At 43.5% G+C, this 15887-nt stretch overlaps 4 protein-coding genes across 6 annotated transcripts in view; 2 read left to right on the top strand and 2 right to left on the bottom strand.

The window, feature by feature from the left end:
- The window catches only part of LOC126558551 (annexin B9), a 214663-nt gene that overhangs the window by 107386 nt on the left and 91390 nt on the right, over nucleotides 1-15887 (top strand). The window lies entirely within an intron of this gene.
- LOC126558057 (flotillin-2) overlaps nucleotides 1-15887 on the top strand; it is a 153070-nt gene that overhangs the window by 63286 nt on the left and 73897 nt on the right. The gene's annotated exons all lie outside the window — the stretch shown is intronic.
- Nucleotides 82-15132, bottom strand: LOC126559423 (knob-associated histidine-rich protein). Its single transcript, XM_050215576.1, has 2 exons — nucleotides 15063-15132; nucleotides 82-489 (listed from the first exon to the last, which is right to left on the bottom strand). The coding sequence occupies exon 2, from the start codon at nucleotides 475-477 to the stop codon at nucleotides 94-96; it is 384 nt and encodes a 127-aa protein (XP_050071533.1). The 5' UTR covers nucleotides 478-489; nucleotides 15063-15132; the 3' UTR covers nucleotides 82-93.
- On the bottom strand, nucleotides 2819-3394 carry LOC126559460 (uncharacterized). Its single transcript, XM_050215622.1, has 2 exons — nucleotides 2949-3394; nucleotides 2819-2865 (listed from the first exon to the last, which is right to left on the bottom strand). The coding sequence occupies exons 1-2, from the start codon at nucleotides 3247-3249 to the stop codon at nucleotides 2819-2821; spliced, it is 348 nt and encodes a 115-aa protein (XP_050071579.1). The 5' UTR covers nucleotides 3250-3394.

The following is a 15887-nucleotide window of genomic DNA, read 5'->3' as shown; positions in this document are numbered from 1 at the left end:
CCGTCCAGGTCCCAGCAGGTGAAATTTGTTTGCTGACGCACCGAAACACCGGTGTAGGATCGTGTAGTTTAGTGGCGCTAGCTGTATCCGCCGCTAGATCCAAACATCCAGATCCTGCTTCGGGTTCTCGGACAGTATTTTGGGCGTGTAGTTGCGTATGCCACCGGGACGCACCTTCTGGAAGAGTAGCTTCGCGTTCCGGTCCTCTTCCTCGATGTCCAGGTAGGACTTGATGTACAGGTGCTCGTTAAGGTACTTGGTCTGCCGCTCGACGCTTTTGTATGAGGAGGCGGCCGATGCGGACGAGGCGGATGATGTCGTCGAGGCGGTGGACGGCGAGCGGGACGGCACGGCGGACGAGGTCGTCGAGGAGGTGGACGAGCTCGTGTGGTGATGATGGTGGTGATGATGATGGTGATGATGGTGGTAGTCATGTGCGGAGGTACATCTGGAGGGCAAAGATTTCTCCTGGCCCATTTTATTAAAGCTCTGTACCAGGAAGCCACGATTGACCCATCGAGAGGTGGTTGAAGAGGGAGCGTGAAAGAGAGTGGAAGAGATTGAAAAAGAGAGATAAAGAAAGTTAGTTAAAGCTTATATAGCACACGCACGAACCCCTTACACTAACACACACGCACACACACGGTGGCCAGAAATAGGTGCATCAGGTGCTGCAAGAACCAGGTTAGTCCGTCTGGCTGACCACACGCCAAAACCACTCCACTACTAAAGCGATGAGTGTACGCCACCAGCCGGCGGTGATCTCCTCTGCCCATCGTCTTTTGGGTTTTACTTTGACCGAACCCATTCAGCTGGCTCGGAGGATTATTCATGTCCCGGCAGCGATCATAATTACTCTTCAGTAATCGTAATCTCATTAAGACTAACTGTTTCTCCTCTCCACGTGATAGACACCGAAAACAAAACAGAAAAAAAACTTGTTTTGATTCATCTTCTAACCAACGGATCAGGTTCGGGGATTTTCTGGGAAGTTACGGGACTCGCAATCGCTCGCGTGCTGGACGTGCTCTGCAAACCGTCCTCAGCATCTTATTTTAGTAGCGATAAAATGATGGCACGTGGATATCATGAAGGTTTGCCGAGGAGTCGTCAAGTGTACTTCATTGCCAGACTATTAGCAAATGAACTCAGGTTTGGTCATTTGACTTTGACTTTCGGAAATGTAGGTCACTTGAAGGAAGATACATTCCCTTTTTTTGTGAATGGAAGAAGAGTTTTTTAAAGGTGTGTTTTTTGTCTAAAGTACTTAAATTTCCAATTAAAACAACGACTGATGTCTTCATAAAGCAGTCTTGTTTTTTCTTGCTATTATATTATGTGTATTTACTTTTTCTTGCTTAATGGAGACATCTTAATGATAAACTGGTCATGACATTGAGAATATAGAGACCAAAAAAAACTCTCTGTTGTATGAAACGTATCTCAATATTTACATATTACGCTGGAAGGAAAAGCTTGTAAATATACAGCAAAATATACAAAGTCTACTACATTCCCAAAGACAACCGCAATCTCAATAACTCATTTCAACCAAGCTTGCTTATGTACAAAATATATAGTCCTAAACGCCATTTATTTACATGAGGTTTTCGACAAAATCACATTAAACCACCACCGGGTCAAATAGTTTGCCAATGAAATAGTGTCACGATCTCGCTCATTGAGCTGTGAAATTTAGAGGCTATCACTTTCGACCATAAACGATCCTAGTTGGGTTCCATATCGTACGCCATCAAAACCACAAGGCTACACTTCATTTTCCCAGTGCACTGCACCTTCTTTATGCGTGCGCTTCCTTCTCAGCAAGTTACGCTTTTCCCTTTCTTTACGTTTTTCACGCATTTTCTTCTTCTGGTTCTGCGAGTGTGTTAGCTTATCCACGCGAAACCTTCTTCCGTGGTTTGACTGACGCGGCCCGGTCGAGGGCACCACCAGCATATGTTCAATGTCAATAAGGAACACTCAAACACGCCATCAAACACTGCAGCCGTGCACCAATCATGCCCTCGGACGGAGCAGGTTTTGCGGTTTTACTACCCGCGACCACATGCACCGTAAGTCAAATGCAATTCTTCACGCAGTTGGTTGCTGCAAGTGTTTGGTAAGAAAAACGACCGTACACAAGCTGGGGTCAGCTGAGGAGTTTTTTTCTTCTTTGCTTTCTGCCATGTTTTTTTCCTTCCACTGCCAATGGTAGCATTTCCCACCGTTGACCATCGATCGTCGAACCGATTAGTTAATGATCACGTTTAATTATCGTACCTAGGGGGAAAGGGAAAGTAAAAGTGATAGTTTGGAAGACGGTGGCTTGAAACGTCAGCACCGCGTATCAACGGGATGTCAATTTTACAACCGTTAGCTGCCTAGCGATTTTAAGTGCTGGGAAGCGGCAGTGGTTTTATTAGGTTAGTTTATAAGTTGGAGCAGCAGGCTGAGTTTATGGGAATGCGAATTGGACGAATCTTGGACGTGCCTTTCAGGCCTAAAAATGCCAGATTTAACATTTTCATTGCTTGTTGGTCTGATTTCTGTACATAATCGGATTCACGCATGGAGCAAGCAACGAATTAAGATGGAGATATCGAAAGAAAACAGCATTCCTAGGTTGTATTTTTATCAAGAATCCATGCCAATGGTATTCCTTTATTAGAAATATTTAACACTAGCCGATGGTATGGCAAAGATCAGTGGTGAAATGGTGTTTGCTGATGTAAGTAGCGTATTTCGTTCAACCATGTGTCCAGTTATCCAAGAGTGAATGTGCGATCCAAGAAAGATCTTGATGTCGTTCCTCAAGTTAACCCCTTAGTCCAGCAAGCCGCTGGGCCAGAAGAGCTTGCACCTCTGTTAGAAATAGAATGAAATGTTGGCCGATGTTAAAGTTTGTTCCTCTACTTATCCTGCTTTGATACGATAGTGATTCTTACGGGCAATTTTAGCACCATTTACCGCCTTGAATGGTACGGCGGGTTTAAGTCCCTGTTTCAGCTGGTTGCAGTAGTTGGCAACGGCTTGCGATGGTTTGGAGAGATCCAGCACGTACGTCTCACCGTTGGCCGGGTTGCGGATGTTAGCCGTCGCGGTACGTCCCGCAACTGCGCCAATGATCGCGGGCAGCTTGCAGACACAGTCATTGAACGAGGTGCACTGTACGTTTGTTTGGAACTGCGCGTGTGCGGAGACGGCCATGCAAGCCAGCACCAGTGCGATACAGATGAACTTAGTCATTGTGTAGTAAAGGGTTAGTCGGTTGTTTGGTGTATGGTGTACAGTACAAAAGTACCAAACGTTGCGTTCAAGCTCAGAGTACGGGGCGGTAAGCACACCAGTAAGTTCCGAAGACGACTTGGCTTAGCTGAGGAAATGGCTCTAAGTTATATACCCGAGCAGCTGAGAACTTATCTCAAGTTGTGCGTATGACACTTTGCTAAAAGAATTCCGTGTTCCGGGACAGACACAATGAGCCTTTTTGTGGCCACAATAACAAGTGCAAAGATGTGCCAGTAAGTTTTCCAGCTGTAGAAATTTAAATTGTGCTGCTTGTATCGGTATATTGCTGCAGTTAGAATTTTTCTTACATGATCAAATGATCGTAGACATGTTTGTAATATTTTGTAGAGACGAAATATTAGTTTGCCAAGAACAGATCTGGCTATTGATAAGGAACAACAATGTGTATACGTAGGTGTTTTAAAAATATTTGGAATGCAATGTTCTTACTATGGTATCAGATCATTCACACACAAACACACACACACTTCATTTCTATAGTTTCGTGAATGTCAAGAACAGTCGTTACCATCATACAACAATGTATCACATTGTTCGTTATTGGTGTACGCGTACTACAGTTGTTCTAGACTGATATGTTTACCGTTGTGTACTTAGAACATGCGTCACAACGTTACAACACAATCTGCAACATAATGCCTTACTGTAATAAACAGCGAGTGGCAAAACCGTTATCCTACGCTCCGGGTATAAAATGATCCCATCGATCGAAAGGAAAAGTCATTCAGTTTCCGAACTATCCCGACTTGTGCTCGCTCACTCGCAAACTCCGACCCCGAAGACACACCATGAACAAGCTGTTCGGCCTACTGCTGCTGTTCGTTGCCTGCCTGGCATCGTTCGCCACCGCCCAGACTTACACACGAGATATCACGTGTACGGACTACAACAGCTGCCTGTGCCAGATGCTGCCGCGCATGATTGCTGGTGCCCGTGGTCGTGCGGCCACCGCCACCATCACCAATCCGACCACTGGCCAGAAGGAAGTGTACGACCTGTCCAAGCCGATGTCCGGTGCTCTGCAGTCCTTCTGCGCCCGTAATAAGTCCACGGGACGCAGTTCACGCCTCCTCTAAGATGTTGGACTACAAATTTGCTAACCCATCTAGCACGCATCGACTATTTGCCCTGTGTCGCCGGGATGCAGTGTAAAAATTGTTCGATGAGTATTTGAGATTTAAATAATAAAATCGTCATGGATTCTTTTACAAAAAAATGTCTTTCGTTTACGTTTTGTTGCATTTTATCAGATGTTTTGAATGGTGGACGAAAGGGCGTGCAGAAAGTGCTGGTGCACTCCAGCTCACCACAGGTTTCCCTGCGTACCTGGTTCCACAGGCTCCCGGTAGATCGTGCGTTTATTCGCATGATGTCGAGACTTATGTCGAACCATTTTGCAATGAATGCACATCTTCAACGTGTAGATAGTGCCGACACCGAGGTCTGCAGCTGTAGCAACGGATACCACCACATTGACCACATCCTCTGGTCATGAGTGGAGTTCGATGCGGCTGGGCCCGGACTCTTAGCAGCCGTTCGGGCATCAGGAAGATCCCAGACGGTGCCGATGCCCGATATCCTAGGACAGAAGGACTACGAACGTACGTTGATTCTGTTTAACTTCGCCAAAGAGATGGGAATCGTCCTTTGATCCCTTCCCCGCTCCCTTCCCGTATAATGTACGCATTATCGTCCTATTAGCGGATTGTAGTTTGTTATGTTTATTTTGTTTGTTTTTTGTTTGTTACACATTCGCAACGGTGGCATCGACATGCGTCAGTCGCTATTCCGGCCCCAGGGTCGATAAAAATTGGTTTAGGAGATCTAAGGTCGTAACTGGCGACCTTGTCGTCGGTGGAATGTCTGGATTTGATTTTGCAGTAACCTTAAAAGGTTATTGTGACTATCGGCTCCATGAATTTTGCAGGTGTCAGGGTCGCCAGCGTCAACATTGGAACTCTCAATCAATTGAATGAGGTTTGGACGACGTGAAGTTGTGACTGGCGGATTTGCTACTGTACCATCCCAAAGTTGTAGTGGCTTTCGGACTCGTGTCTTTCTGCCGATGGTGAGGCCGCCAGCCTCAACATCCAAATGCTGACAACGATATGAAGTGACGAACACCACAAAGTATCCGCAACAAAGGCGGTTTTCTTGGGAGCCAGTTGTAAGTCTCCACGGCTCCAAAGATGCGCTAACCTTAGCGGAAACAGAAAGGACAACATCTGAACCATACCTGGCAGCTACAACATCCACAACCGAGCTAACCCGGGATAAGATGCATTTGAATTTAGGGTGAAGCAAACGTCTACCCTCCAAATAGGATATAAGTTGAATAAGATGTAAAGCTAGACGATAAGATTGGATTTTAAGGGCTACGGCCTGGTCGTCATTATGAAATTTAAAAAATGGTGGACTGAATCAGATATTGTATAGAACAATTGTGTTTCTACTATTTGATAGATTGTACATGTGTAGTTATAAGATTCGGCTGATGGAGACATGGACTCTGTTCAAAACTGACGAAGTCCTCTTTGCTATGTTCAAGATGAATATACTCATAAGTTTCTTTGGCTTTGGACAATAGATGAACCACTACATCAACGAAGCTCTTTGACCTGCAGCCTGGCTCTGATAAGCTCAAAAGCTTCAATATTTGATAGATACCGTCTAAAACATAAAGTTTTCTTGCTGCTGTCATGCAGTCAAAGACTCATTTAGTTTCTTTTTCTCAGCTTAACAAATTCTTCGGTTGTATTGAAGACATACTAGCTTATTTCCATGCAAATTGCAAGTGTTCCATCCTGAGCTTATGCCCGGTTCTTTGTTACGGATGAACTTCTTCTTCCACTGTTTGGCATTACAGCCTCGAGATGTCTTGTCAGCCCTGCGTACGAAGAGAATGTCCAGACGAGTATCGACATCCGATCATGGCGTGTGAAAACTCCATCGGAAGAATCACTCGGATAAAATTTGATACGTGGTCCTGCCGTGTGTGGTCTATCGACACGACAGTGGTTGTATTTTTTACATGAGTTAACATTTTTTATACAAACTTTATGATCATTTACCATATGACTTGATGGAAGACTAGACGAATTTTCAATAGTTTATGTTAAAGAATAGCACCCACCCAAACAAAACACACAAAAATCACACAAACACACACACACACACAAACCTCAAAAAACCGATAGCGAAAGATTCAAATATGCAAAATCAAATCCCAAAAACGAAAAGAAGAAAGCCCAAACCAAAACACACACAAACACTGCGAAAGCACCAAGGCATAGAAGTTTCACGTCGGCACTCACTCGGAAGTCGTCCGGGGTGCATGGACCGGTTGGCGTAGCGGAGTAGGCGAGTATGGGCAACAGGGGCCCGTAGCGAACCTTGGGTTTGGTGCGACGTCGGGGAACGGCTGCTGCCGCTGCCCGCCGCAGGTAGCTGGCGATGGGCGAAGTGTTGCTCAGCGATATTGCCGACAGGCCCCCGCCGGGTGCATCAGGATCCCCGGTGCGTTCCTGGAGGCCGGGTCGATCCCGGTCCGGTTGCGGTTGGGGAGCGATTGTGTCGGCTTCCGGGGAACTGTGGCAGGGAGAGCGGGGTTGGAAGTGGGTGGGAGGCGGTATGACCCGATGCACGATCGCTGGTGAACCCTCTTGCGCAAAAAGGTGGACGCTCTTGGTCTGGAGCTCCCCACACCAGATGGCCGTGTCGAGTGTGGCTGGAAAAGAGGATGAGTTCATAGATGCTGGTTGAAGTGTTGAACACGCCGAAAGTGCCGAAAAGTTAAACCCATTAAATTCCTTCAAATCTTTTTTTGGGTGAATTGTGTTTTGGGTGTTTTATTTGTGCGTGGGTGTGTAATGGTAAGGGATGTGTTTGGTGCGTGTGAGGCATCAATCATCAAGATAATTGTCAAACGTTTAACGTTCATCAGCTCCCTCATTTTCGGCAGCTTTTGGAGCTGCGCCGACTCATTCGCCGATGAGTTCATTCGCACAATTAACACCATCTCACGAACGGGGAGTGTGCCTTTGGTGGGAGAGTGGGAGCAAAAATCGAACACGCACATTACGCCCGGCAATCCTACACAACTTTCACATTCCGTCGATGACGACCAATCGGGCGACGACGGTTTGTGAGAGTCGAGTTCCAAAGTCGACCATCTGCCGACCAGTGTTTGCTGCGCACATCTGGTGGAGTGACAGACGCCGCGACGTAGGTGATTGCGATCGTTTTTTGGCTCCCCAAAATCGATCCGTTTCGATCGCAACTCAAGGGGCTGCGCTCGACAGGAGGGAAATGCGAAATCCGTGTACGAAATTAACACTTGCGCTTTTTCCTCGTTCACCGTGCGGTCCTACTTCGCTTCAAGTATTGAAACGTGTTAATGATCGCGCAATGAGGGAGAGTAATGACAGGCAGGCAGTGTCTTTATCGTGTGCCCCTGTGGGTGTTCATCATTAGAAAGGCAATTTAGATATCGTAGCCGAAAAGTTGCATCCGGTGGATCTTGAAATTGTCGGGGGAAAGATTGCATTGGATGGTGGCACTTACATCAAATCAAGGAGGAAACCTCACTGAGCTGTTTAATGTAAAGTTTCTGTTATTTGGATCGCTAATCGTGTGAAAACGCTCGAATTCTAAGTGCAAACCGGAAGGTGGAGAAGAAAGGAAGGTGCAGCCAAAGGAGGGAACGGGTGCTGAAGGTGGCCATGCTAATACACTTTCAATTTTTCATTTATTGAAGTTAATTCCCAACTGAAGATGGAATGCAATTGGATTTCTTTTCCGTTTTTTTTTTGCAGTTTGTAGTCGAGGGTGGAAAATTTGGGAGAAGTTTTCACTTTCATTTTGTTGCGATCTCCATCTCACTGTGAAGCTTACGAATAATGGGGGATGTTTTGGGTGTTTGAGGGTGCATTATTGAATTGTTAATTTATCATAAAACACGGTTTCTAAAGCTCACAGAGCGTTGGAAATAAGTGAAATGCATAGGCACCCCAATTTCGTAGACAAACGGTGGCCACCAGGTAAGACAATTTCAATTTTGGTTTATCGATTGCGTTTCGTCAAGGTGTGCCGGTTGTTCTGTGTAAAAGCTGTACAAACCATTTCACACGCTTTATGCTGAGCTGCTGACCCATTGACTGACGAGGCCACCAATTTATACGGCTAATGAAGCATGATCATGCGCCGGTGATAATGCGAACCAATCGAAATACATTGCAGTTTTTGAGGGTTACAAATCACAGACGGGCCAAATTAGAAACATTTTCAGAGGGAAAATATCTGTTGGAAACAAAAATGAACGAAAATTTGTTGCAGTTTCGGTTTCTTTTCAATGTCTGATGTTGAGCTTGTAACAGTTTCACCAAACTGTCCACTTTTCACAATCGTTTTGATTTTCACAATCGTTTTGATTTTCTCAAGGAATTCACCAGACAAATGGAGCGAAATATCTGTTGGTTTTTCTTCTCTTTTCTAAATGTGAGACCGATGGGTGATCGTGAGGTCTTATGTAAGGGTTTTTGGAAAGGTCGTCTGTTGCAGACGATCGCTGCGGAGAATTGGCTCGTAATTTATAACACGTTGTGTTTTATATGTGTGTTTATACGTTTATAACCTGGTTTCGAATTTTCTCTACCATACACATGCATTTTTTTTTAAACAAAAACAGAAAAAAGATTCGGAATTGAGTTCATGGGTTCATTTGGAAGCGGTAAAGATCGCAACGAACGATTACGGGATGAACTTTGCATTACGTTACGGTTGACGTCAACGAGGTGTTTATGATTTTTTGTTTTGCTTGTATGTGTGGTCAATTTTGCTATTTTATGGTCAATTATTTGAACAAGAGGCAGTTTTTTTACGAGCCGAATTGAAACACTAATGCTTTCCAATTAGACTGTGTTTCGAATAAAAAATCAACATTTTGTGGAAGCTTGTTGTTCTGTGAAGGAGGCTCATGTTTAATTTACAGTTTGATGGTACGTAAAGCTTCCAGTTGATGAATTTATATTCATTCCTGTTGTCGTATGGTGCAATAAGCACTCATTTTGTCACTCATTTTTAAATTGTCATGCTGATGAGCACTCGTGCAAATGGATATTGGTTTTATCGCATAATTCCAGTTCTTATCACATATTCTCAAGGGTACTGAACACAACTTTTAATGTTTAATTGTGTGTAATTTGTGTGTAAGTAAAAAACAGAGCGGTTTAGAAAGATAGTTGAGAGTCAAGTTTTATCGTATTTCCAATGCGTATTTTTACAAGATGCTTGAGAAGAGTTACATTGTAAGTTAATTTTGCTCGTCAAAGTTTTTTTTTTGGATAAACGTGTCCAGCGTTTTTTATTATTTTAAATAAAACATCTTCATTTGCGATCCTAAAAAGATCTTTAAAAATACTTCAACTTCATTTTTATTATCAATTACAACAGTTGTACTAGTGCATTCCGAAAACTAATGAAACTGTGCATAATTTATTAGAAATTAGTGCCAAAAATGTAGTCGAAATCCCCCAGGAAACTTTGGTTATAGAAATATATCTCACATCGCTCATTTTTCTATGAGTGTCTATGGAGTTTCGATTGGAAATGTATCGAGTAGAAGCCGCACTTAATGCCTTTTGTCTCGTACTAACGGATTATTACGATTGATTTCTTTTTAACATCTTTTTTTCTTTTCTTTTCTCTTACAGGTATGCGAATAAACCAGTTCTTCTCTATATTTTCGACATCGATCATGTTTTGAATGTGGCATTAACCTCAAATAACACCGACTGCACTGTGCCGAGCAAAGCGAACAAGCCACGACAAAGTGTAAGCTCTGAACAAACAACCATTTGTCTCTCCATTTCGGTTAAACGTCTTCCTGGCCACAACGTGTTTTGCTTAACGTGAGCTTGATCGCACACATCGAACGCACGCGTGTACACATCATCGGAATGGAAATGGCGCGGTGAAGAGCGTAAAACTTTCTTCGATCTACCGAACCGCTTGCTGCGAGACGTTATGGTGATATTTATTTTATGTGTGACCCATATGGAAGCAAGGACGGCCAGTGGTGGAATTTCTCCAATCCTCACGCAACCCGTTCGCCGTAGCGGATAGATTCTTTGCGCTTTTGCCGGGACTCAGCATTCCCGAAGGCAAGGATGACGTGCGATTGGGAGGAATTCTTTCACTCCCACTTTCGTTTGACACACATACGCGTGTCATACTATCGTTGCTTTGTAAACAATAGTAACTTCTGCTTGGGGGGAAGGTAGAAAATTTCATTCGATGAATTTTCTAATCTCCGATCCCGCTTACATTGACCCAAATTCGTTCTTATTCTTCAGCCCGGCTTTTGCTCGTCCGTATCGATCAACGCTCGTTTCAAACGACGTGCGAGCGCGCGCCCAAGACGCTTTGAATTTTAAATTTCGATTTCGTTGCTGTTTGTTGTTTGAGTGACAACAATTAAAAGTTTCAACCAAACTCGGTTGCAGTCATGGTACATGGGACCGTGCAGCGAAAAATGGCTGCACACCGAAAAAACGGAAGAGAAGCATGTAAAGACGACTTCGTTGGTGTGCTATCGGCAAGGAAAAAAAAAACAAACGTTTCGGTTTGTAATAAATTCCAAATTTCTCTTTTCTTTCCACAAACATTGACTCCCTTCATACCGTCATGCCGGCATTTGTTGCTTTCGACGAAAAAAGAGCTATCAACTATCAAAGGGGAAGCATTAATAATAAATGTGTGAGCTAGACGCGCGCGTTCGCGCACTCGTGCCTTTGTGGCGGCTATGTGTTTATTAGCTGATGTGTTGTTTCCGTGTGCTCTAGTCGAAGGTTGTCCAATTTTCAGTGCAGTGATTGCATATTTTAAAAAATTTCCCCTAACATCAACAACTCGACGTAATCCGCCACCAGTCCTTAGCTGATATGGTCGAACTGTTATTATCGTTAATGTTGATTTTATTACTTCGTGTAAAGCAGACGTGCAGTGATGCACATTTTTTTTTTTTGGGAAAGTATGTTCATGTACGGCAGGGGGTGGCAATGGTTGTGGACTAATATCACCCTCCCTCACCCGGTGTTCGTTGGCCGGCTGACGATGACGGAACGTCGATGAATAATTCAGAGATACGGGCCGTTACATGAGAAAGCTGCGAGATTGGTCATCGGTTAAGGAGTGATTTTTTCCTACGACTCTTCTCTGCGAGAGTACGCAGTGTCTGTTTCGGCGTAAAACGATGGCATCTTAAGCAGACCAGTCATCTAGCTAGGCCATCAAAGAGGCTTCAAAGTGATAGGTTTGAATGTGCGGTTGAGCGCAAATAATGATCGATTTATTATGGCTATTGCGTAAGCCGCAGGCGAGTGGTTATTTTCTTGTTTGGGATTGTACGAAAAGAAATAAAATAAGCGCTTTTGGCCATTTATTTCTGAAGACCGTGACGGAAATTTAAGGAAAGTAAGTTGTAAAGCAAATGACGGTAAGCATTTATACAGGGTTCTCAGGATGAATTAGCAATGAGGTCCATGAAGACTTCAGCCGGCTTCTTTCAACCAGTCGAGTTGAGCATTTTGAATATGCCATTTTTTTAATTTTTTTTTGTTCTGTTCAGGTTGAATTGGAGCAGTTTCAGGCAGAACAGGAAACACAGCTCCTTTTCGCTTAAAACTAATTAACAAATCGTACACTTTTCCCGGTTTGAAGGGGATCAATTATAGTTTTGTCAGATTGTTTCAATTTATCTTGCAAAAGAGGCAATTATACAGGATGGCATCGTAGGGGTGATGCACTTTGTTTTTCCAATAAAATTTAAACCATTTCACCCGAGTTTTACTTAACTTTTTTCAAATTTTTAACCTCTGCAGTGGATAACACAAAGGTGGTGGAGGTGGCATTTTGTAGCTTTAGAAGCTCAAAGCTTTTATAAATAAACGAAAAAGACTTGAACTTGCATAGAAAACTAGGCTAATTGGACTAGAAACCCTTCAAAGTTTTCTAATAATTATTGTGCAAGTATCACTAGTCGTACAACTTATATAACAATCCTGTTTATCAACTAATTATATTAAAATTTTTCTAAAGATTTTGTTACCGGTTACCAGAAATGAAAGACGTATTAACATGTTACGAAAAACATAAATCAAATGAATCACTTTTTCCATGACTAATGCGACAAAGATGAACGGAGTAACAACAAAACCCGTTCAACCCAATAAATCTCCTAACAAACCTTCACCGCTAGTCCGGTTCTGGCAGTGTGGCAGCGTTGGGGAAGCCCTAAGGGCGAAAGTGAAAATCCTCAACACCGTTTTTTCATCTTCCATTGACATTACCAAGTCTACCAATTCTTGCCGAGGGGCCATTTTTTTGTTGCAGCACAATGACGATCCCGTTGTAAAGAATTTCCTTTTTTTCATTCATTTTTCCCGGACATTGGTGTGAGTCGTTATTAGTGCTTGTTGCTGCTTGTTTCTTTGCTCCGGCTGTTACTCGTGTGGAGTAGAAGCGAACCAATTGATAGAGTCGGCAAGGCAAAAGCCTCACGGGCATTGGGATGATTGTCTCTTAGGTTCGGTTGGGACATTTTTTCTTATCCATTGCACTTTCCTTAGGGAACGCCGGGCTAGCTTGTGTGGTGTTAAAAACTGCATTTCTATTTTCGCCAGACAACATACCAACACGAAAAACTAATCCAGTATTTCTTGTAGCGGGTGGAGTGTCGGTTTTCCGTTTTTCTCCATACTCACTTTCCCGGATAAATGGTTGCCCGGTTTGGGTTGCCGTTTTGTCATGTCGTGCCATTGCGACCAAGCAAACGGTGAACCGTTTGGTTGCTTTGCTTCGAGACGCTTTACGACCATTATCGCGAGATCACGAAAGCCGGTAGAGCGCGTGTGTTTATTTTCCTCCTCCTTTACAAACCCACCTTCCGTTCACGGCATTCCCGTTTGGGGGGTCCTCGGTGCATTTTACTTCCTAGTTTTTTTTCCCCTTTCTTCGCCTTGGCAGCTAGAGAGGAGGGCGTACGCGGGTACGCGGGGTGAGGTTGATTTTTACGAGCGAGCTACTATCCATCGGCGGACAGCCGAACAGGATTGTTCGTAGTAAATGGAAGAGTTCCACGCGAGTAGACGTCACGTGGAAATGAATGCAGGAAGTCCGGTGCTCCGGCGCGCATATACTCACTATCGTTGGTACACGGCGTCCGCCAGTAGGGGGGGTTTCGGTTTTAATTGGCCCATTCGTTACTCGGCCGTAGCAAGATTGCAGGGGGCTGTATTGCAGTGGCAACAGCTGATTAGTGGCGAGATTACTTTCATATGGGGCTCGAGTCGTTGTTTTGCCCGATGCACTTTGCACATTTTCGGTGTGCGGACTATAAAGCTTGAACGAACATTAAACGAATCTTCAATAAGATATCTGCCGATTGTGTTAACTTTACATTTTTAGATAACACAGGACTCTTTTGCGCCGTCTGGCTTCTTTTCAAGTTAAAGTAGAAACTATTCCGGTTTTTATGTGTAGCAAATTTGCAATCCAGTCATTGTTGAAGGATCAATATGGCAGAAAATGATATTTTCGGGAGTCCAACTGCAACTGTCTTCAACGGGGTCGAGTCATGTGGAGTCATCTTCAACTGAATCTAGATAAAGTTGGAACTTTGATAGTTTCTCCCGAAAACCTTATAATACTTCATAAATTATACAGAAATACTGCTTTAAGGGGAAGCCAATAGGTAGCTTTTTATCATTCGGTACTCATCTCATAAAAGAGATTTTAAACTGAAATCACTTTCGTTCAAAATTTACCGTGTCCAGTGTCAGCAACTCCTCTATTAGCTTCTTCCCTGTTGTATGCAGCCACTAAGCAAACCCATAATCTACGGGAACCCATCTTTTAACCCTCTCCTACTGTAACACAGCCGTCAATTGTGTGCCCGTGACCAAGGTGCTTACAAAAGACTGTTTTTTAACTAATAACTTAGCCCTCGCTTTAAACGACTAGCAGCAGTGTCACAAAGTAAAAGTAACGATGGCAAAGAAGGATTGCATTCATTGCATTCATGGAAGCGAAAATGAAAGCTAAAGATTCTTCGCCGTGTATCCAAATGCTGACAAAATCTTTTCTCCCAAACGGTGAATCATGCGCACCGCGGAAGGAAAGTCACAAGAAGTCGTTTTTCACCTTTTTCGCGAGACGCTCACTTTTGCCAGACGCCATTTGTCACGTTTCAGGGCTTTTTGTTTTGGTAATGATTGGTTCACTTTCGTTTAAAAATGGTTCACATTCGTGTAGGGATTAAATTTCGTTTAGTTGAGTTTAGTTGGATTAAAGCAGATGTTGGATTTTACATATGTAGTTTACAAGTTTAACTACTTCTCTACTTAAGCGCTCTGATGAAACCCTAGCCGATTGGCAGCCTTGCGTGTTGCTTAACATTGACGATTCTTCATACTTTTTGAAAGACTCGGTTGAAAACAATTTAACCTATCAGCACCGAAGCGTGAATACAATTTGCTCTAACGTCGGCATGTTTTGACGAACGTTCGGCACCGATAGACTCAACTTAGGATACAGTCAGTGGAAAGAACAACTCATCCCATTACGTTTCATGTGTAAAAAACATCGTCGTCGTCGTCGCCTATCACCACACTAACCTTCCCTTTTAAACATCCCCAAAAGCGACATCCCCGCTACTTCCAAAAAGCCCCATTTACACTCTTCCTGTTACTTACTTGTTGTTCAAAGCATCAATCCAAAACAACAAAGAACCATCATCAGCTGTCTCTCACGGGTTCGATGCAGCTTGCAAACTGTGGGGGTTTCGAGCGGCCTGAAGATAACGTTGGACGCGAAAAATCGCGCTACAGCCAAGAAAACCCCGTGTTATGACGTTGCTGTCACACCCGTTCCTATTGATTAATTTCCCACGTTGTGTTGGCGAGCGAACAGCGGCAATATTTCTCTTCGCACCAGTTCTTTCCGTTGCTTTCTCGAGTGATTCCGGTATGCAAAGCGTTTAGATACCGATAAGAGAACTGCTGTTCGTAGCGAAAGTGAAACGATTTGTTTTGCCTGGTGAATGTATTTGATGGTTTTTTCGTTGTTGCTAAATATAAGCACACTTTGGCGACATCACTATTATTGCTCTGGAGGGAGACACGTATTCAAACACAAACATATGGAAACTTTTCAATTCAATTTTGATGCACTTTAAATTTAGAACAACACTTTTATGTATCACTTTTGGTGTTTGGCTGCATTCGTGAAAAAGATAATAAAATACTGGTGTGTTAAATGTTGATTCCTTTCTAGATTTTTCACTCTGTCTTAGACTTTTATTTTTATGGCGTTTTAACTCAGAATCTTTTAACGGCGATTGATAGTGTATGCGATAGCGGTGCCGCTTGCTAACGCGAAGGGACTGCTATCAAATCCCATATGAATCATTCCCCGCTGTACGTAAGATTATCATTTTCCATCTACGGTACATGGTAAAAACTACGTCAAGGAATTCATCAGTGTCACAGCCCTTAAGACCTCACAAGCTTTAAGTGTTA

The sequence above is a fragment of the Anopheles maculipalpis genome, chromosome 2RL (genome assembly GCF_943734695.1).
Source record: "Anopheles maculipalpis chromosome 2RL, idAnoMacuDA_375_x, whole genome shotgun sequence".
In the NCBI taxonomy this organism is placed as follows: domain Eukaryota; kingdom Metazoa; phylum Arthropoda; class Insecta; order Diptera; family Culicidae; genus Anopheles; species Anopheles maculipalpis.
The sequence above is the reverse complement of the archived record's forward strand: the minus strand, read 5'-3'. Positions and strand labels throughout refer to the sequence as shown.

Excerpts from the sequence above, each read along its gene's own strand:
- LOC126559460 (XM_050215622.1), bottom strand. The coding sequence starts at position 3,249 with ATGACTAAGTTCATCTGTATCGCACTGGTGCTGGCTTGCATGGCCGTC. Across the intron at positions 2,866-2,948 it reads AAATGGTGCTAAAATTGCCC|AGGTGCAAGCTCTTCTGGCC; the intron begins GTAAGAATCACT and ends TATTTCTAACAG.
- LOC126559423 (XM_050215576.1), bottom strand. The coding sequence starts at position 477 with ATGGGCCAGGAGAAATCTTTGCCCTCCAGATGTACCTCCGCACATGAC.